At 44.6% G+C, this 22,385-nt stretch overlaps 1 protein-coding gene across 2 annotated transcripts in view; it reads left to right on the top strand.

The window, feature by feature from the left end:
- The window catches only part of PRKCI (protein kinase C iota), a 76,436-nt gene that overhangs the window by 37,263 nt on the left and 16,788 nt on the right, over positions 1-22,385 (top strand). For both annotated transcript variants that reach the window (XM_072618491.1, XM_072618490.1), the window contains exons 3-10: positions 5,737-5,826; positions 9,079-9,129; positions 13,134-13,219; positions 14,300-14,440; positions 16,938-16,992; positions 19,776-19,834; positions 21,621-21,797; positions 22,255-22,352. In XM_072618491.1, coding sequence (XP_072474592.1) covers positions 5,737-5,826; positions 9,079-9,129; positions 13,134-13,219; positions 14,300-14,440; positions 16,938-16,992; positions 19,776-19,834; positions 21,621-21,797; positions 22,255-22,352 — 757 coding nt within the window. The remainder of the gene's footprint in view (positions 1-5,736; positions 5,827-9,078; positions 9,130-13,133; positions 13,220-14,299; positions 14,441-16,937; positions 16,993-19,775; positions 19,835-21,620; positions 21,798-22,254; positions 22,353-22,385) is intronic.

The following is a 22,385-nucleotide window of genomic DNA, read 5'->3' as shown; positions in this document are numbered from 1 at the left end:
GCTAACTGGAGAAATAAGGCATTGATACAAAGCAGAATGATACCAGGTAGAAGAAATGTGTCCAGGGCAAAGGAGGTATCTAGACATGGGCTCAAAGAACTAGAAGGAGACCAAATTCAATGTCTGGAGAGGCCTAATGATGTGGCCCTAATGCTTTGAGGTGCGGCCTTTTATGGCATTGGTGGTAATCGGGTGTTTCCTCCTCTCAGAATGCTTCCTCCCATGATTTGTTTTGAAGGAATCGCTCTCTTCCAGATGTGCAGACATGCCTCATTGGGGTGGTTTTTTTGGTGTTGTGCAACCTGTTGATGAAATACCATCCCAACTGAACTCACATCATTCCATAGATAAAATTTGCTACCTTTTTTTCTATCCCACATACGGGAAGTAAAAAAGAGAGACTTTTATCCCCTGGGCTTTCTTGTTAGAATCTGTCTTGGGGCTGAGTTGGCTTCTGTAGGCTTTCCTTGGACTTAAAAGACACACCAAATGCATCTTTATCCACTGGTTAACTGGCAGTGTGAAAGAACATATCAGGAGACTATAGGAGGAGGGCATAAGTGGAGAACTGCATTATTTATTATTTTGATAATTTACCAGGATCACAGGTCTAGATCAGAGGTCACCTAATCCATCCCTCTCATTTTATAGACAGAGCCACTGAAGCATCAGTCCAGGGTCTTTGACTCCAAAACCAGGTGTTTTTCTTTCTTGTTAATTCTCAGGCTTAGAGCAGCTGTTCTTGGTCTGCAGGGACTCAAGTCTTTCAAGAGGGAGACAAGCTTAGGATGGTGGTCTGCAAAACTAAAAAACGACTTTAAAGTCATCTGAGTGAGCAGCGGGAAGGTTTATTAGGATGTGTAACCACAGAACGAACAAAACTGGGTGTGACATTGGGAAACAGTGGAAAACTGGAAAATGAACCCTGGGATGTGCTGAGGAAGGGAACAGACCCATGTGTAAGCCCTGGCTAACATCACTCTCTGGGGCAGACAAGTTTTGCAGTGGAAGTGACAATGTCACACTCCAGTGTTTTTGACCAGGATGTAAATTGGCAGAAAGTAGGACAGGGCGATTTCAAAATTCGGTCTCTTGATTAGAATATTCTACTTAAAGTGTTGTGATCACCCTGCAAAGAAGTCCTCCTCTGATGCCTCAGCAAGTCAAGTCAGTAAGCACTGATCAGGTGCCTACTGTGTGCTAGATGCTATGATACAAAGAATGACAATCTCCCTGTCTGAGGGAGGGGAGATGACATGCGAACAACTTTGTACTAACAAGATTGATCCAGGATAAATTGGAGATAATCTCAGAGGCTAGGCAAGAGCATTTAAGGGGATCAGGAAGGCTTCCAGCAGAAGGCAAAACTTTCGCTGAGATGTGAAGGGAGACAGGAGGCTAGGTGAGGCAGAGAGTCAGGAGATGGGGTGTCATGCACAGGAGCTTCCAGGAGGCCGTGTCACTGGACCACAGAGGACGTGAGTCGGGGTTGGGGAGCCAAGTTGTGACTCACTTTAAAAACCAGAACCTCGGATCTTGGAGGTATAGGAAACCACTGCAATTCATTGAGGAGGGGGAGAACATGGTCAGAGCTGTACTTTCAGAAGATCCCATTGACACCTGAGCGGAGAATGGGCTGGTGTGGGGAGAGAGCATCATCTGAGAGTAGCCCCTGGTTCTTCAGGGCCACCCCAGCAAAGCATTAGCTCAGGCTGTCTCCCAGACCCGCAGCCCTTGCTCTGAGGGAGCTGAATCCAGGTAACAGGCCAGTCTTCTCATGGACCCAAGGAGCCCTGTTCTGTGGTTTCTTCCAGGAGTACTGAAGTGGGAGTGGGGATCGGGCCATGTCTGAGCATGACCAGGACTGAGATGGCAGGAGGACACATGAGCTGGTGGAATCGGGAGGCTGAGGGGAGTGTTGTTTTTCTTGAAGAGGTTTTCTTGGTGCTCTATTTGTTAACGTTGCTTTAAGATGGGTCTGAGGGAATGTTGTGAGAGGACAGTCCAGCATGGAAGAAGGAACCAAAAGATGAGGGGTCTCCAGGAGAGAGCCAGTGATAATCCCAACTGGATGGGAAAGATGTCTATGCTTCAGAAGAGCTTGTTCACCTAGGCCTAGTCGGGGGAGGATGCTGCTAATCTTTGTAAGAGTGAGGTAGAGAAGGGCGGTTGCAGAGGCCAGAGAGGCTCATGGTTCACACAACAGCATTTGCGAAGCTCCTACTGTGTGCCATTTCTCTGTCTTCCTCCTTCTTAACTTCTGAAGCCATTACCTTGCCAATTGCTCTTTCTTTGATACTCGCTTCTCTAGGTTTTCAGGATGCCACCACACGTTTGACTGCTTCCAGTCTTGTCTTTAATCCAGGTCTTACCCACTCAGCATGGGTGTCTTACAGGGCTTTGCCCTGGTCCTTTTCTTCTCCCTCTCAGCTCCCCGGGATTCCCTTTTCACCTCTGTGCTTATGATTTTCATATTCGTGTCTCCAGCCCTAAATTCTGAGGTGTTCCGATTGCCTATCTAATATCTTGGCCTGGGTTCCCATAGATACCTTCAGCTTACCGTGTTTGGTACTGGAGGCAGTGGCTTTTCCCCAGCAACCTCCCCTCCTTCTGACTTCCCTGTTACTCTTGAGGAGGATACCGTCCTCTCCCAGTATCTAGTCTGTGGTCAAAGCCTGTGGATGTCACCTCTGCAGTATTTCTTGCCTCTGTCCCTTTCTCTTCTCAGGCATTGCCACCCCTTTGGGGCGGACTCTTGTGTCTGGAGTATTGCAGTAGCCTTTGCCACAAGCCATCAGATGAGACTGGCTTTTCCTGTTCTTAGTATTGCAGTGTTTGTCACACAGTAGGCTCTCAGTAAATGCTTGTTGCACTCTGCTAGGCTTTGGGGATCCAAAACCAGAAAGGAAATAATCCCACCATGCATGCAGCTTGCATTCTGCAGCAGGAGACAAAACGCATGTGTAGAAGAATGGACAAAGGGATCAACTCTAAAATGAATCCAAGGTAACTTTGGGAAGTTTGGGCTGATTTCTGAAGGAATCTGGAGCTTCTAAGAGGCGCAGGTGACTGGGGAAGTGCATTACAGAATTGGGCTAGGCACAGTGTTGGTAGAGGCCTCGAAAAGGATTGTGGTGTTGGAGGAGAGCAGCAGTTTGACTGAATTGTAGTGTGTTTGAGGGAGAGGCATGTGGATGGCTGCAAAGGTAGGTGAGGAACTTGCTTTCCTCTTCTTCTTTTTTTTTTTTTGAAGTAGTTGGGGTTAAGTGATTTGCCCAGGGTCTGAGGCCAAATTCATTCATTCATTCATTCATTTATTTATTTATTTTTTACAAGGATAGTCAGGATTTAATTTTTCCCTTGTTTACTCAATTACATATTTCTTTTTTTTTTTTTGTTATACAATACTGTACCTATATTTTATTTATTTCTGAGTTTCTAAACTTTTTTGTGTTGTCTACTGGTCTTCACATGTCATCTGCAGCTGCTACAAACTCCCCCAAAGTCCCATTAAATTTCTTTTTTTTTTTTTTTTTTTTTTAGTGTTTAACAATCACTGCCATACAATTGCGATTTTATCCCCCCCCACCTTCCCCCCACTACCCCCCTCCCTCCCCACGACTGCATACAATTCTGTATAGATTCTACATATACTTTCCTATTGAGTATATTTTCACTATAGTCATGCTATGTAGTCAGACTAAGATAAACGAAAGAAATCGTATAACAAATCAGAACATGATACACAAACACATACACATACACAAACATGATCTGCTACATTTTGTGAGTGACTTCCATATTTCTCTCTCTGAGTGTGGAAGGCATTTTGCCTTGAGAACCACCTTTGGGATTTTTTTTTTTTATAAGAAGTTTTTGCATTATTACAAAAATCCAAGTCTACCAGAAAAAACTCTCACACACTGTGGTCATTGCTGTGCACAAAGTTCTCCTGGTTCTGCTCCTTTCACTCAGCATCAGGTCATATAAGTCCTTCCAGGCCTCTCTGAAGTCTTCTTGTTCATCATTTCTTATGGCACAATAGTACTCCATTACATTCATATGCCATAATTTATTCAGCCGTTCCCCAATTGATGGACATCCCCTTGAGTTCCAGTTTTTGGCAACTACATAGAGTGCTGCTATAAATATTTTTGTACATGTGGGACCCTTTCCCATTTTTATGATCTCTTGGGGATATAGTCCTAGTAGCGATATTGCTGGGTCAAAGGGTATGCACATTTTTGTAGCCCTTTGGGCATAGTTCCAAATTGCTCTCCAGAATGGTTGGATGTGCTCGCAGCTCCACCAACAATGAATTAGTGTTCCAACTCTCCCATATCCTCTCCAGCATTTATCATCTGAGGCCAAATTTAAAGTCAGGAAGAGGAGCATCTGAGATGGCATTTGTACTCAGGATCTCCTGACTCCAGAGCCTGTGCTCTATCCACTATGCCACCATGTGGCCCCTAGCGAGGGCTCACAGGGCCTAAGAAGAATTTCTGTTTAATCTAGAGGAAATAGTATGAAGTCCAGAGTCAGACTCAGAGATAGGAGTAGGGCTTGGGGCTGCTGGAGTGCCAGAGAGGGAGAAACTCATTGGCTAAGGACCATCACAATCATCTTTTGAAATTGAGTGTAATTCTTTCTTTTTTCTTTTAAGAACAAAAATCTGTTTTCTCTTTCCCCAACTTCCTTATGAGTCCTCTGAATACACAGGTGGTCACTGCACTGATCAGATTCCCATGTCATTCAGAGTTGATTTTTGTTGTTTAAATCACTATCACAGAAGTTGATGTGAAGGCATCCCTGCTAGGATGTCTCCTTGGTCAGGTTCCCTCAGTTACCTTTGTGCTATCACTAGGCTAGAACAAGCTGGAGGTAGGAAGTCCTTGCCAGGCCCAGGGGGCTCTTCACCACTGTCCTGGACTCTGGGACCATTTGGCAAAGCACATGGGTCGCCTTCTCAGAGTGGTGTTCTTACCTGCTTAAGGTTTACTGAGGAAGTGGTGGAGGAGACCACAGGACCTCTCGCCATCTGGTCTAACCACCTCACTTTACAGATGAAGAAACAGGCCCAGTGAGCTCAGCTGCGGCAAAAGCAACAGATTATGTGATTATCACAAGCCATTCAACAGAGACCATACTCACATGAAATGAAAAATAGATTAGAAAAAAGTAGATCACTTACTTGTGGTATACCTATTAGTCATGTGACAAGTCATTTTATGTTTCTTGTGCAGGTGATATTTCCTTGTCATGCTGGACGTGAACCTCGTATGCAAATACAAGAAAACTCAGGATATTTATGATCTTTATGTATAATCTCATGTCTGTGTATCTTCTGAGACAGCATAAAGAAATAGAAATCAACAGGGTTTTAAAATTCTTGCATATAATCTTGTGTTTGTGTGTCCCATGAGACATTGGAAAAATAGGAATCAGTGGGGTTTTTTAATTCTTATATTTTAATCTTGTGTTTGTATATCCTGTGAGACATTGGAGAAATAGAAATCAACAGGGTTTTTTTTAAATTGTCTGGCTTGTTTCAAAGAGAATCCTTTAAATGGAGCATCTCTGGAGAGTCATCCACCTGCCAATAATAGTTTTATATATTTTCAGAGATTAAAATCCATTTTTCTTTGAGAGCTTCTCTATTAAAGAAATTGCTTATTACCTATCCCATTGTAGATTTTTTCCCCCAATTAACCTTTGCTTTATGTTTTATGTTTTTAGGAGACCCTTGCACAGTTTCGTCTCAGCTGGAATTAGAGGAAGCCTTTCGTCTCTATGAACTTAACAAAGATTCGGAGCTCTTAATTCATGGTAAGGTAGAAAGGGTCATTAGCCACACTGCCAGATGATTTGTTCTCCCTCTTGTCCCTGTTTATGCATACATTTCTTTGGTCACTGCACAGTTGTTTGCTGATCTCACTACAGCAAAGCAAAGCTTTCCCTCCCTCCTCACACTCCTTAGAACATCAGTTCTCCACTTTGTCTTCCCTCAGTCTTTCCACAGATCACTACTTCTTCCCCTCACAGCCAAAGGCTCCCCTAACTCTTGAGGCCAGTCTCAGGAGTCTTTGACATCAACCCATCATCTCTATTTCATGCTAATCTCTGATAAGTATTTGGTACCTCTCCTTCTGTTGGGGCCAACCCATCTACCGCTGTCCTGGGTCCCATCCCCTTCTGCCTCTTCTGACACACTGAGTGCTTCCACAACCATCTCTTTAGAGTGAAGGAGCCTGAAAGCCACCTGAAAGGTGGCTCCTTCCCTGCTGTTTACAGAGATGCCCAGGTCTTCCCCATCATTAAAAATCTCTTTCTTGATCCTGCCATCTCCCAAAGCTCTCATTGTATGTCCCTTCTCCTTTTCACAGCCAAAGTCTGAGAAAAAAACCCATCTCCTCTAATTGTTTCCACTTACTGTACACTCCCGTGTCTGCCCTTGACATTCTAGCTTCTGACCTCATCATTCCACTTCCATGACTCTTATCTGCCAGATTTAACAGCCTTTTCTCATTCCTCATACTCCGTGAAACTGTTGGCCCACTTCCTCCTTCCAGATGCTCCCTCCTGTCCGCATTGTGAGGCTGCATCTCCTTGGCTGGACCATCAGCCATGGCTCTCTGGGGCCCTTCCAACTTTTCTATTAGTGCTTCCTCCCTTGGTGACCTCATTACCACCATGGGTTTAGTGATCATCTCTGCTGATGACTCCCCAGTCCATCTCTTCTGAGCTCCAGGCCCATGTTACAACTGCCCATTGGACATTTTGAGTTAGTCAACATCATTCTCTCCTTCCCAAATCCTCTCCCTTTCCAGACTTGCCTGTTTTTGCCTAGGGTACCGCTAGCCTTCTAGTCATCTAGACCATATGCAACCTCAGCTCATCCCTGACTCCTCAGTGCCCCTCAACCTGCACATCCACATGCGCACCTTCTCCCCCATCTGTCTGTCTCTTCTCCTCTCACAAGCACCAGCCTCAGTCAGGTTTTCATGATGCCTGCGATTCATACTCCGCATGGCTGCCAAAGACATTTTCATGGAGATGCCTCTCTAGTGGCTCCATCACCTCCAAGATCAGATACAGACTCTAGGCATATGAAGATCATCGTGGCCTGACTCCAGCCTACTCTTCTAGCTTATTGTATATTATTCCCAGTCACACCCAGATGAACCTTCATGCGTTCTTGTGCAGAATATTGCATATCTTGTTACCATGTCTTAGACAGGTCCACACCCTCCGCTTCCCCAGACCTGGGGTTTCACTGCTGCTGCCTCCTAGGATCCCTCATCCCTTCAGAGCTCCCTCAGACCCTTCTTCCTGTGTGAGGCCTTTCCCGTCCCCCACCAAGTTCTTGTATTCATGCATCAGTATTGTATTTATTTATACTTGAATGTATTGTCTCCCTGAGAAAGACAAAGCTCCATGATCATGGCGCTGCTTTACTTTTGGTCTTTGCATAGTAGGTGTTTAATGAATATATTTTTGTTGAGCTATCATTTATTTAAACCTCCTTGAGTCTCTTCTTCCTCTAGCCTGACAGTTCTGAATCATCTCAGAAAATTGGTGGTGGGCTTTCTGTCTTCCTGATTTAAAAGACCACCTAGAAATGCTTCCTCATTTAGACGGGAACCTATGAGTTGAAAGTTTAGTGAGCCTGAGTCATTTCACATTTCATGATTGTAAACAAGAATCACCATCAGCAGATCTTTTAATAAAGCAAGCCTATGTTACTGAGGCACCTGGACATGGCACTTATTTCCTCCAGAGACAGCTGTGAGGAAGCACCCAACTTCTGCAAATGCTTGGAGGGAGGAAATGGCAAAGCATGCTTTCCCGCCGAAGCAGTGAGTCTACTTGCCTTTCTTTCCTTTTCTTCAGTCACAGTTTTGATGACAAATGAAACCCATGATATAACCTGATAGAATGCCAGTATGCTAGCGTAACGTACCCATATTCCTTTCCCAGCTTCAAGAGACCAAGATTGTGAAGCTCCTTATTCTTGCAAACAAATGCAGAATCTTTTCCTGGGCTTAGTGAAAAACCCACCCAATATGACTACTCTCTCCCTCAAAGGTGGTATAATTTATCTTAACTCAGGATGTGCTGTTGCCCCCCAGGACAGGCAAAATTCATGTTTTTGCAGATCCTGGTAGGATCATCAATATTGTTCTCGTTCCCAGATTAAAATATTTTTGGTAAATACCTTAGAAATTTTGCTCATTGGTAATCCACTCTTCTATTTAAATAGTGTATTCTGTCACCTTTATTTTTATAGCGTTAGCCTGTATTTCACTTCTTGGCATAAACCTTGCCATCCTTTTCCTAATCTTTACTTTTTGTCTGGCCTCTTGAATGAACTAAGTCATTTAATCAGCCTGTTTATAATCTCTCTTGAACTTAGCATTCATAAATTTCCAGACCCTGTGCTTTTTTATATTTTTAATAGTCACGTGTGGCTTCCAATGGGCATGTTAACCAGGGTAATATATGACCTATCTTTGCCTGGTACACTTCTTTCAAAAGGTTTGATAGTTATAAAGCTCTTCACTATTTGCTTTAAATTCTTCTTTTTAATGAACTAATTATACCTTGGTATAGAATTAGAGAGAGAGAGAGAGAGAATTAGAAAGAAAGCTCCCTTCATTGAAGGCATCACAGGCCCAGGTCAGCCAGAAAAGACAAGGCCAGTGATTTCCCTAAAATGACTGAGGAAATTAGTGACATTATTCATTTGTCTTGTCTGTTGGCATGTCTGCATGTACATGAGTACATTGTCTATATCATGGTTCTTATTGAGTAGTGCTAGAAAAGTAATCGGTGTGAGACACATCATGTTGACAACACACCACCGGCTGTCTTCAGCTAGAGAGGATCACACTGGAAGCCCAATAGACGTGTATGTTTTTAGGGCATGACAATGAGTACATTTTAATAAGTACATTAATGAAATGTGATTGTAAAATTAATAAGTACGTTAATATATAAATTATAAAATTTATTTATAAGTGCATTCATAAAATTAATGGCTTAATTTTAGTTTTTGCTGTTTTTGTTGTTTTCTTTCAGTATTTCCATGTGTACCAGAAAGGCCTGGAATGCCGTGTCCTGGAGAAGATAGTGAGTTGATTGTAAAGTGTTATTTATTATGACAACCTGTATAAAAACAAAACTAGAGAGTCCCTTAGAGCAGTTTTGAAGTTACTTTACTTGGATTCAGTGGTACAGTGTTCAGTCTAATTAAGACTATTTCCATCTGTTCTTCAGCTTTTAACAGGTTTAACAACCTCCCTTTCTCCTCATCAAGTTCAGATAACTCTTAACACGTCTAACTCCTGTATGAAGGGATACCACACATGAGTCCCCTCATGTGCTTGTAGGACACTTAGGAAATAACTAGAGATCATGTCATTTTAGGTGGGGTTAAACCCTGAGGGCTTTTTCCCACTGCCTAAGTGATGGGCAGAAGCATTTAAGGGTGTTGTATAAGGACATTTAGTCTTACGTAATTTGTAAAATAAAAAGATTCCAAACTGGAATCCCTGACTCTTCACTGAGTATTTGGGAAGAGATTAGGAACTGAGTGAATTTGACTTTTTGACTTTGACACTGACTTTGATTTCAGACTTTTGAGAGTTTTAAAGTTCTTTGACTTAATGTAAACTAAATGTTGCCTTATGTTAATCTGGATTGGGAAAAAGGGAAGGAGAGTGGGACAGAAGAATTGGAGAAAAGAGAGTATTGGGTGGAAGTCCAGGGAATAATGACATTTGTATGGGGATTAACTAAGAATTTAGAAGGGCCCTAGATGGACTGACTAGAGCAGAGATGTGGGCAGTGAGGTCTGCTGAGTTTTGTTCTGGATTGGCTCATTCACTGCATGCATGGGACAGTAGAGGGCTGTAAAAACTCATTAAAAACCAGCTGTTTGTGGAGCCCTCTATGAAGTACTGGGGGCAGAGGTGACAGGAGGTTCAGGGAAGATGGAGCCCCCATGGCCTCAGCAACCTCATGGTATAGCCCTTCACTGAGGGCTCAAATACTTGGCTTCAGGAGAAGAGCAAAAGGGAACTATAAACCACCATGTGGTTTGAAGTCTGAGGTCATGTGGTGGCAGCGACATTCTGGGTCAAAGAGAGAAAGATCAGCTGAAGAGGGGGCCTTGAGTGCCCAGGCAGTACCCTGGAAACAGGGAGAAGATTGTTGAGTGGAGGAGTGATGTGATAAGTCCAGTTATTCTGACTGGATAGAAGCAGACCAGTCAGGTGGTAGGGTCTGGGAGGCTGCTGCTGAGGTCCTGCTTGGGTGGGGAAAAGTGAGGGCCTGTGACCAAGATGGAGGCAGAGGGAACAGAGGAGGAAACACTACTGAGGTGAGACTGGCTACTCCTGTGGGCTGACCAGCTAGAGGAGGCAAAGCCAGGTTTCTTCAATAGTTTTTTGTAATAGTTTCACAACTGTTTCATGGTAATTGGCATCCTTTGCATTTCTCTGTATTTTATACATTTAAAAAGATGATAGTGACATTGTGGTCACCAGGATTCAACAAACTGCCAGAGGGGCCCATGATGCAAAATGGTAAGGAGAACTTGAGTAAAAGACAAGCCAACAAGCAGACGGACAGGCAGACCCAGGTTGGCAGACAGAGAGATGGATGTGTAGAGAGTGCATTTACTAAGCACTCACTAGGTGCCAGGCCTTTAGGAGAGGGGAAAATCAAAAGATTACCCTAAACTGATATATGTGGATGACCAGGGGCCAGTGATGCCCTACAGAGAAGTAGTAGTCAGTTCACTGGAGGCAAGTGAAGGAGGAAAGGTGAGCTTCTCTAGGTTTGCAGTAGTAAGTTTGTGGTGTCGGTGGACATTGAGTTCGAGAGGCCCAGGTAGCCATTGTTAGGATTCATCTATGTCAAGGGGGTGGTTGAAGCCAAAGCAACACAAGAGAGAAGCAAGGAGGACTTGAGATGGGTTTCTGGGAAGTGCTCCTAGCAAGGCCTCATGGAGAGCCAGGGAAGGAGAACTGGGTGAGGGAGGACCAGGGGAGTGACTGCCAGGAGGGGCCAGTGCTTGGCCATGTCATTAGAGGCTTTTGCTTTGGCCTGGAAGGGCGTTTTTGGAGAGGGCGGTAGTGGCAAGGGAAACCTGGAGGAAGAGGCAGGTGATGGAGACAGCTGGTCACGGGGTTCTGCAGTGAAGGGGAGACCTATAGCCCAGACCCAAGAGGACAGTCCAAGCTAAGTGTAGGAGGGAGAATTAAGAAAGACTTCCCAGGAGGTGGTTCTGAGTTAAACTGAAGGGCTAGGAGGTCCTTTCAAGGACTAGGGAGACCTGAGATTGTTGGTAGGTGGGTCTGGAGGGGGCCATTACCCATGCAGGAGTGCGGAGGGGGCCTGTTGGACCTGACTGTGCATACGGGGTAGCATTTCTTTTCCAGTCCCCAGTCTGTTTATCTTCTAACTCCAGTCTGGTGGAGGACAACCCTGCAGGCCATTCTCCAGACACGGCCTTCAGCAGGTTGGAGACTTCGGAACTCTCGTCATTTCTGTCTTGTGGGGCCAGAACATTTAAAGGCTGCTCATCAAAGCAGAATTTGTAGTCTGTCTTTCACCATCTTTTCCTTTCTGTCCAAGTCTCCATTTGACCTGGCATCCAGGAGCAGATTTCAGGGGATCTGGGAACTTTTATGAGAAAAAAGAAATTACATTTTTCTTTCAAGATAATTGGTTTCTTTTGTGAATCTCTGCATTTAAGACTGGGACTCTGAGGAGTCTCTAGGCTACACCATGCTGACCAGCCACAGGATCCATCACACACACACACTCTCACTCTCTCTCTCTCTCTCTCTCTCTCTCTCTCTCTCTCTCTCGCTTTCTCTCTCCCCCTCTCCCTCTCCCTCTTTCTCTCTCTCTCTCTCTCTCCCCTGTTCACTATTGATTTCTACATTTGAACCACACTTTTCAGGTGCCCTTTGAAGTTTTCCTCTGTATGTTCTGATCTGCAGTGGGAGATCCCTCCTAGAGCCTTGATAGCCCTAACACTCAGGACACAGAATGTCCAAGTGTGAGATATGTGAAGTTACCAAAGAGCCAGGGGGCTTTCCAGAATCATCCTTAGTTATGAATCAAGTTAAAACTCCATTCATGAAAAGGCCTTGCCTGATTTACTAATGAAAATTAGAAATAAGAGCTAAAAAAAAAAAATCAATTAAACAGAGCTTTTTCAACTACCTGTTATGACCCCTGTTATGTATAAGGAATCGTACTAGGTACCAGAAATTTAAAAACAATGAGAAATGCAGTCCCTGTCCTCAGGGAGATTCCATTCTGCTGGGATGCTGTAAGCTACACAAAAGAAGACTGATAGTACAAGGTAAGTTGAGAAGGAGAGGAAGCACTCACAGCTGAGGGCATTAGGAAAGACTTGTCCTTGGCACTGGTCCTGAGCTAAGCTGAAAGCTGGTGAGGATTCTGAACTAGAGGTGGAGAGGGAGAGCCTTGGAACCTGTGCATGTTGGCTGACTTGCCTGGAACCTGAAGGAAGTGAAGGGATGTGACATGTTATGAGGTTGGAGAGTGGTCTAGACCCAGACTCTGAGGGACTTTAGATGGCAAGCTGAAAAATTCATATTTGAACTTAGAGATAAGTGGGAGCCACCGAAGATGCTTGGAAGGTGCTTGATCAGGAGGCAGCATTAAATGGAAATCGGACTCTGTCTTACTTATTTAGAATGCAAATGGGTCTGCTCCCAGTACTGACACCAGCTCTGTGGGTGGCACGTGAATCTCTGAAAGTGCAGGAGGATTTGCAGACACAGTGGGATTATACGCTAACGGTGACATCAAATAGACAGGATGTATTATGGATTCAGCTTGCCAGAAATATAGACAGGGGCTTTCTAGCCCTAATCTTTGCTGCAGTGAGTCTGTGAAAAGAAACACTGCTATGTTCCGGTGGTGGCTTTCTGTGGACTCAGTGGGCTGCTGCTTCTATGCCTGAGTCTCATTCTTCTTGGGTAATCTGGCATTGACTGAGGCATGTCCCCATTCTGTTGTCCTCAGGCTTTATATCTTGGGCCCAGACATTGTTTACAGCTTCTCAGGTCTCTCTTCTTGTCCCTTCTCAGAGTCCATCTACCGCCGAGGCGCGCGCCGCTGGAGGAAGCTCTACTGTGCCAATGGCCACACTTTCCAAGCCAAGCGGTTCAACAGGGTAATCCAGCCTGGCTGCTTGTTGTTGCTTCTGAGACGGAGTGTCCCCCACCCCACTCCTCCCTCCCCTTAGGCCTTGACACAGTCACTTTGATCGCAGAGAGAAAGACTAGATTGTACCCTGTTGTCCAATAAGCAGTGATTGGCTGGGTTCTTTTGAGTCACTCCCAGTGACCTGAAAAGGCTTGAATGAAGTTAACTTGTGTACAGGTGGACTCTTCCAAGAAGGTTCCATGTGGACTTTCTAAATGCCACAAATCCTGGGCTTCTGGCTTAAGTAATGGGGCTATAGGTATTTAGGGTAAGGCTGTGAATTCACAGCTGTAATGGATTCTTAACCTGGGTCCACAGACACCTGAGGCCTCAGTAAAGAGAGTTCAGGGCATCTGTGAACTTTGATGGGAAAAAAATTATCTTTCAATATTATTAGTTTCTTTTGTAAAACAATGTACTTTGTTTCATGTCTTTAAGGACATTCTGAGAAGGGGTCCATAGGCTTTGCCAGACTGCCAAAGGTGGGGGATAGGCAGATCTGTGACACACAGAAAAGGTGATGAACCCTTGTTTTAAAGAGAAGGCCTTGATACCTCGCTGCTCTTTGCTAGTGCCCAGTAGATAGGCAGCAGCCGTGATATTCCCCTGGCTCTTACCTAGAAAGGCAGGGCTTTTATTTGACCTCTGTGAACAGTCTCTGGGGGGTTTGTGTGGGCTTCTGTGATTTTCTTTTTCCTTGAGCTTTTCATCTTCAAACTGAGTTAGTTCCTCCTGCTGTCACTGCTTTTAAAGCTGTGGAAGAGTCTGAAGTGTCCAAGGTGTATAACCAACATTAAAATGGTGGCCAACTTACTTTCATTGAAGGCTGCATCTTTATTTCATTTTCTCTCTGACTTTATTAAATGTTGAGAAAATGATAAGTGCGGGAAGGATGTTGCTTTATAGTCATAGGATGGAAATGTTAATCCTAAAGGAGACTAAGATGAGGAGGAGGAAGGAGGGAAGTCACCTTCATTCTGTGTGCTTAGCATTGCCATCTGGAGCAATGTCCATATTTGTCTAAACACTGTTCTCTCGCCCTTTTTAGCGAGCTCACTGTGCGATCTGCACTGACCGAATCTGGGGCCTTGGGCGCCAGGGTTACAAGTGCATCAATTGCAAACTGCTTGTTCACAAGAAGTGCCACAAGCTGGTTACCATCGAATGTGGACGGCATTCTCTGCCCCCGGTAAGATGGTGGCTCCTTGCTTTTGGGGTGAGATGGGCTTGGGAGGTGGCCCTCTAGGGGACCCAAAGCTTGGGTGGGTCAGCGTGGAGTAGGCTGGCGGGACTTGTGTGTGTGTGTGTGTGTGTGTGTGTGTGTGTGTGTGTGTGTACGTACGTGTACACAGCTACACATCTGTGTATACACATAGGTCCATACACTTAGACATATTAAAGTGCTGCTGATTTTAGGTTTGAGTGTCCACAGTAATGTTGGTTTCTGAGAGGAATTTAATTTTTCACACAATCTGGAATTTCCATATAGGTTTTTATAACTAGTGATTTTTTACAAAGTTTTGAGAGACTACACCTATGATCTCCCCAGTGTGGAAAGTCCTTGCAGCGTGCTGCTCAGCAGCTTCGAGTGTTTGGGTCACTTGGCCAGGAGGGGTTAGAGGCAGGATTTGTGCCCATTCCATTCTCTACCTGCACTGTTACGTGTTCTGACCTCCCAGAGAGCTGTGGGAGGATTTTTTTCACTACACATTGCTCTTCCTCTACCTCTTTTCATTTATCTATCAAGCAGCCACACTTTAAAAGTAATAAGTAATTACTGCCTCCCAGGGGTACAAAGAAAAAGCAGAAACAACCCGCATCCTGAAAGAGCTGGCATCTCAGTGGGGTGATGGCATATCTAAGTGCCAAAGAGAGAATGAGGAAGAGGGCACTTTAGAGGCCACGGCACCATGTGCTCTGTCGCAGGAGGCAGAGATGCTTGAGCTGAGGCAAAAAGCCAGGGGCTCTGAGAGCAGGAGGTGGAGAAGGAGAGCCTTCCTGGCTTGGCTGAGCTAGGCACAGCATGGGGGCAGCAGATACTGCAGCAGTGTCTGTATCCAGAACTGTGGGAGAAATGAGACAAGGCTGGGCTCTTCTCTTGTGTGTCTGAACCTTGGGTCTTTGGAGGAAGAGAGTGAAGTCTAGCCACATCCTTCAGGATTTTGAATATGTTTTCTAAGTATTGATGAAGCCATACCAATAGATCTGTTGTGTCCAGATCCTTAAAGAAGCCAAGCATCAGACCTGAAAGAGGTGATGCCTCCCTGAATTTGCTCTCAGTGACATTAATCTCAGGTTTTCAGGGCAGTTTTTCTTTTAATGGAAGCATCTTGATGAGGGGCTCATGGTGCAAGGCAGTGAGAGCAGAGTTGGGAAGGGAGGACTTGTCATGTTGATAAAGTTGAATGAGGCTGAAAATGCTTTTAAGTTATAGATTGGAGATCAGGGGGGCTTTGGGGATCATGGAGTCCAACTTCGCATTTTGTGTGTCCATCCTTTGTTGCCGAAGAAGACCATGCCATTAGAGAAATGATGACATGACTTGCACTTGACTTTGTTTTGAGTAAGAGAAGGCTGTGCAGGTCACCAGCCTCACTTTTCCTCCAGAGCCATCTGAATCCAGTGACCAGATATTTATTAGGATGACTGGAGATGACCCAGAATGAGGCAGTTGGGGTTAAGTGACTTGCCCAAGGTCACACAGCTAGTGAGTATCAAGTGTCTGAGGTGAGATTTGAACTCAGGTCCTCCTGACTCCTGCACTGGTGCTCTATCCATTGCACCACCTAGCTGTCCCAACCTCTCATTTTACAGGTAAGGAAACTGAGGCCCAAAAAGTTGAAGGCATTGGCCTAAGGTGACACAAGGTGCACGAGCTAGGATTCAAACCCAGGATGCCATTTCCACTCAACCAGGCAATCTCTCAAGGGCCCATCAGGGAGGAGAGGCAGCGAGAGGGCACAGTGAGAGAGTGCCAGGCTTGGCATGAGGAAGACTAGGCTTTGAATCCTGCCTGAGACACTTGAGTGGCCCCAGACCAGTCATTTAACTTCTCTGAGACTCAGTGTCCTCATCTATGAAATGGGAATAATTATGGTTTCTACATCACAGGGTTGTTGTGAGCATCCTTTGAGGTAGCCTGTATAAAGCCTTTCAGACTCTGGCTATATCTTCCTCCTCCCCCTCCCCCTCTCCTTCCTCATCCTCAATTATCAAAAGTTGATGTCAGCATGAAATGAGGAACATTCACTTTCATTTACTCTTTGCTGCTGGTGTTTGTTAAACTTGGATCTTCAGTTTTCATCAGCCAACAGTTTGGGGCTATTAGTGGCTAGTTTAAAGAAGACCTCATGAAGTTCCCATTCCCCAGTGAGGGCCTGAGGACAGAGAGGCTGCCTCCAAGATCAGAATTCAGTAACAAGTCGGCCTTGAATGTTGATTTCTGATACAAGCACTGGAAATGAACATTCTCGTCTTTCCAGTGTGGAGAACATAACCTCATTCAGGGGACGTTGTCTAGCTTCATATAGTAAGAACTTCTGAAGGTAACCATCCTACATGCAGTGATATGGTGTCTCAGTCATATTCTCTCCGGTTTAGTTTTGATATTTGATAGCTGCTGGAAATGTCAGTTTGTCAGAACGTAAGAATGTACAGTCTCTGAACCTGTTGAAATCTTTATCCAGGAACCAGTGATGCCCATGGACCAAACCTCTGTGCATTCAGACAACGTAGAGACAGGTGAGACTTATTCCAGACTCTTTTTCAGGGGAACAAGATGATTGCAAGAGGAACAAGGCTGTTTTAGAGGGCAGGGGGGCAAGTTGAGGAGGGAAGATTATCTGTTTGTCTTCTTAATCTGAACATAGTTTTGATAACTTTGAGATTTCCTGTTAGGCTGAGAATCCTCGGATGAGAAGGAGCCTTAAGAACCAATTCCCTCATTTTCAGAATCAGGAAACTGAAGCCAAGCACTGTGACCTTGGGGGCCTTCCCTGAGGTCATACGATTTGGGGAGAGTCAGCAGAGGACATTTGTCTCTGTCTGTAATCCAGGATACTATGCTGCCTGCCTGTCACCCCTCGAGGAGGACTGCTGGGCAGCCAGCATAGCCTGAAGAAGCCAGTCTCGGATTGGGAAGGAATCCAATAAAGAGTGTGCTATCATCTCTTGAAGTAGAGTTATCCAAGAAGGAGAAGCCTACTTTGGCCTCTTTGTAATTCTATACCTTAGGCCTTCTTCTGCCCCCCAGAGCCAAGCAGGATAAATCTCATCCTTCGTTCACATGATAGTCTTTCATGTGCTTAGAGACAGTTATCATACACAAGAGGTCATAGAAACCTCTTCTCCAGGTTCATCATACTTTGTTCCAATGATCCTCTTGTGATATGATCTTGATGCTACCCAGGTCACTAGTATTCTAATCTATGGTACCCAAAACTGAGCACAGCACTCCCAGTGTGGTCAAGCAGAGAGCATCAGGGTCTCCTCCTTAATCCTGCAAACTATACCTCTCCTAACATAGCCCAAGAGAGGGCCCACTTCCTTGGGTATCATACCCCATAGTCCAGTCTAGTTGAAAGCCCTCCCATCTTTAGGTTTCTTTATGAGCCTTCATCGTTGTTTTCCAGTTGTAGCCAACTCTTTGTCACATCATTTTGGTTTTTCTTGGCAGATACCGGAGTGGTTTGCCATTTCCTCCTCCAACTTATTTTACAGATTGAAGAAACTAAGGCAAGGGTGACAGAGCTAATAAAATGACTGAGGCCAGATTTGAACTCAGGAAGATGAGTCTTCTGACACCAGGCCTGGGTGCCTCATGCACTATGGCGTCACCTAGCTGCTTCTTTGAGTCTTAGTTTGTTTCAAACTTCATTTTATTTTTAAATTGTTTAGGTTTTTTTTTAGCCATCAACAAGCATTTATTTTCTCTCCCCTTCTTTTCCCTCTACTTGGGAAAAAAACAAAACAAAACACTTGCATTACATTTTTTTCATATAAACTGTTTAACTGTGGCTCCCCAGCTCATACTTAGGAAAATTACTCCTGTGAACCCACATTATTTCTGTTGAATTTCACTGGTCACCTTAATATTCTCGCTGGTAAAGGTCTTTATTTTTATTCAGTGTGTTCGTTGTCAGTCACAGCTTTGCATCTTCTGAACATCTGGTAAGGCTATCCTCTGTGTCTTTATCCCAGTTATAGATAAAGATGGTCAGCGTGCAGCTGCAACAGCCCGTCTCCAAGATGACCTAGAACAATTTCCCACTGCCCTGGTGGTTGGGCCCGTTGACCCGCTCCACATCTACCCTGCTGCACTCTTGTCTAGCCCACATGTGCAATATCTTCTCTAGTGCTTTGCTAAGATCTAGGTGAAGCATCTCTGCATATCACTTGTCAACTCTGTCAGAAAAAGGAAGTAAAGTTGGTCTGGCATGACCAAAGTTGGTCTGGCATGACCTGTCTTTGACAAAACCACACTGGCTCTCTGAGGCAGCTATTTCCTTTGGTGGATGCTCATTGGGTCATCACTTCCTCTTCTAGAAGTTCTAGAAGTTTTCAAGGAATCAGTCAAGTTCGATGACCTTTTGTTTGCCCCACTTTTCAGTTTGTCAGAATGGGAGCAGGATTTGACACTCCAATCTTTCTCAGAGATGCCTGATGTGGCTCTCAGCCTTGACATCAGGCAGCTCTTGGACTATATCAGAATCAAGCAAATCTGTCCCTGGTGACTTCCCTTCTTCAGGGCAGCCACATCCCCTTCGTCCCTGTATAAGTCAAGTAGTTTTCCCTTCTCTCTGTACCGTTCATCCCAAGCTACAATCCCATCTGGGGAATTCCTCCCCACCTGCACCCCGCGGTGTTGCCTCGCTTTCCTCCAGCTTCAGATCATTCTGAGCCCTAGGGCACCCAACACCATTATGGCAGTCTCGTGCAGCAGGTTTGTATTCACGCACCATCACTTGCCCTTGCTTCCTTCTTTCTCACATGTCTTTTTGAAGCTAAATTGGTTGAATTTCTTTTATATCCTCATTTGTCTTTTTAATTTTTCTTCCTCACAGAAATTGTCTGTGTGTCCTTAGAATTTCAATCTTGAGGGTATCCCATCATCCTAAACTGCTTCGCCCTTGTAAAAGTTTAGTCCGTGGGATCCTTCTTTCCTTCCTGTAAAGCCCCATCATTTCCACCCACCCTAGCTGACAGTTCCTCTTTGTTAGTGAAAATCTGATTCAGAATAGAAGTTCTGCTCATTGGTTTCTCCACTCTGTTGAAGAATGAAATTATCATCATAACAAGGCAAGAAACATTGGTGTCTACACTTTTGGCAAAGAGTTCCCACGGAAGTGTTAGAGAGGCAACAAACCTTATTCACAAAGGACATGGACAGATAGAAATGGTAAAAATCAGAGATTGTTGACATGGTGGGAGTTAGGGTTTCCTTCACATCTCAAGAGGTGGGTCCTTTATGTTTTAGTGACTTGCTACCTTCTTTGTCCATTTTTGTGGTGTCTTTTTTCTTCTAGTAATTCCATATAATCCTTCAAGTCATGAGAGTTTGGACCACGTTGGTGAAGAAAAGGAGGTAAAAGTCGCTCGGCCTATTGTATCTGACAGTTCTGTTAGCCAGCTGTTGATTATAATGGTGGGTCATAGTGTGATTTGAGAGAGTAGGAGCCAGGGTGTCAGAACATCTGGGGAATGCTGACTCTGTTTCTCAGGAGGTACTGTGTGAACCTGGGCTTCCGTTTCCTCTTTCTCAGATGAAGAGACTGGAGGAGGGGATGCCTAGGGCCCTTTCAGCTCTGCAGTTATAGGGGAACATGTGCAGGGACCTTGGTGTTCAGAGGGCTTTATAGAGAGCTTGTCTTCAGCGCATGATTTCATTCCAGAGGATGGCGTTCTAACCACTTATGCTCATTTTGAAAACGGTGTCATTGATGATTCTTCATTTCTCAATGACTGCCCCACAGGGTTCCTCCCCTATCATGAAGAATATGTTAAACCAAGCCATCCTCTGCTAAGGAGGGGGAGAGGGGTTCCCTCCGCAGGCCCCAAAGTCAAGTTGGGCCCCTTCGGTGCACCTCTGCTGCTTTTTAGTGGCTTCTGGTTCTGTCCCCTTCTCTCTGCATCATTTAAGTCCTCAGTTTTCTCTGAACCCCACCCTGTTATCATTTCAGATGATGCAATAACAGTTCCATTGTTTCTATCCTTCATGTACCACGGTTTCTTCAGGTGTTCCTCAGTGGATGGGCACCTAGTTTTTTTTTCCCTTCAGTTTTTTGCTCCCATGAAAAGGCACCCATTTTCTCCCTTCCATTCCATTACTTCCTTTTCTTCTCATGACCCAACAGAGCGAAAAGGACATGTACAAACATACAAACCACAGAACAGCTTTTTCCTAGTAAGTAGTTCTCTGGCAGCTGGCTTCAAAGTCATGGTGACTCCCCCATCTAATAGCTAACAGCTCCATGTTTACTGATTAATTTGCATCAAATGGTTGCCTAGTGATCCTTACTAAGATAATATTAGATTCTTCTGCTCTCTGGGGAAAAAAATAAATAACCAAATTCCTGGCCTTTTCTAAAAAACATGTAAAGTTAAAATTGATTTATCATGTGGTAGAACTGTAGTATTATGATAAACACTGCTGGAAGATAAAAGGGCTTATTAGGACCCACTCCTTTATCCAGTTTATTTGTCTCTTAATATATAAGCTCTTTAAGAAGAAGTATAAAATGATTTCCTCACAGTACACTGTCTCATTTCCTTACCACCCACTTCCTCCTTAACCTCTTCTGGTTTCTGTTGCCAGCATGTCAAGAGACTACCTTCTAGAAGTTCCTAATTGCTAATAATTGCCCAGCTTAAATTGTTAAAATTGGCTAATTGTTGGGTCTATGCTGGGAGGAAAGTTTCCCCAGCCCTATGCTGTGTCTGACAATGTTTCTTGCCCCTTCCTGACTGAGTGGGTTCTCTTTGGTCTGCCCTGACTCTCCACCAGAAGGGTCAGACACTAGGCATTGTGGAGAGGGCTGAGCCAGAGGAAAATGTAATTGGGAAATATTTAACCAGAAAATGAAAATACTGTGTAACATCGACAAAATGGTCACTTGTGGTTTTCTAAGTCCCTAAGGACCTGCTACCTGAGTTAGACTCCTGCCTAGACTCTAGCGATTTGCTTTGGGTCCTTCCTTCTCTGTCTTCCCTACAAATGGCTTCCAAATTGGTGTTTTCCCTTTCATCTTTTGGAACTTCAGAAATGCTGTGGATGTAGAGAGTCTCCATTTTCAGGGGTGTCTTTCTAGTTGGGTGTTTTTACTTGGGCTTTTCAGCCATTGCCTTTTTAAGAATGATCGTTCCTTTAACAGGCAATGAGTACTAGAGACAGTGGTAAAGCTTCATCTAGTCTGGGTCTCCTGGATTTCGATCTGCTCCGTGTAATAGGAAGGGGCAGCTATGCCAAAGTGCTGTTGGTACGACTGAAAAAAACCGAGCGCATATACGCCATGAAAGTTGTGAAGAAGGAGCTGGTCAATGACGATGAGGTGAGTGGCTCTTGGGTGTCGTTAAGACTGAGTGGACGTGTATAGTATAAGCTTCCCAGGGTTACAGTCAGGAAGGCCCTGGCACCATCTGCATGGCTGTTTGATGCTTTTACTCGGATCATCTGTCTCTTTTGGTAACAGATCTTAGGAATGACACTGTAGCCTGTTGTCAGGGGGAAGCTTCCCATTTAGGGAAATGCTGTGGGCCCCCCATCTCTCAAGTCCAGTGCTTCTTTGATGGACTCTCATGCTTTATCTCACATGTATATGTGTGTCCTGTTGTGTAGATTGTGAATTGATGGTGAGATGAATTGTGAAAGGCTCATTTTATCTCCTGTGTCTCAATAATTGACTTTGCTAATTTTCTTAGGAACAAAATAATAATTGCTTTTAGGAGGGGATGTTGATAAGAGAGAGAATCTGAAGACTTTGGGTTTGCTTTCCTGTGTTTTATCAGGACATCGATTGGGTGCAGACAGAAAAGCATGTCTTTGAGCAGGCGTCCAACCACCCCTTCCTCGTTGGCCTGCACTCCTGCTTCCAGACGGAAAGCAGGTAAGAGTGAAGAGAAGGAGTAGGGAGAGGGTT

The sequence above is a fragment of the Notamacropus eugenii genome, chromosome 6 (genome assembly GCF_028372415.1).
Source record: "Notamacropus eugenii isolate mMacEug1 chromosome 6, mMacEug1.pri_v2, whole genome shotgun sequence".
In the NCBI taxonomy this organism is placed as follows: domain Eukaryota; kingdom Metazoa; phylum Chordata; class Mammalia; order Diprotodontia; family Macropodidae; genus Notamacropus; species Notamacropus eugenii.
The sequence above is the reverse complement of the archived record's forward strand: the minus strand, read 5'-3'. Positions and strand labels throughout refer to the sequence as shown.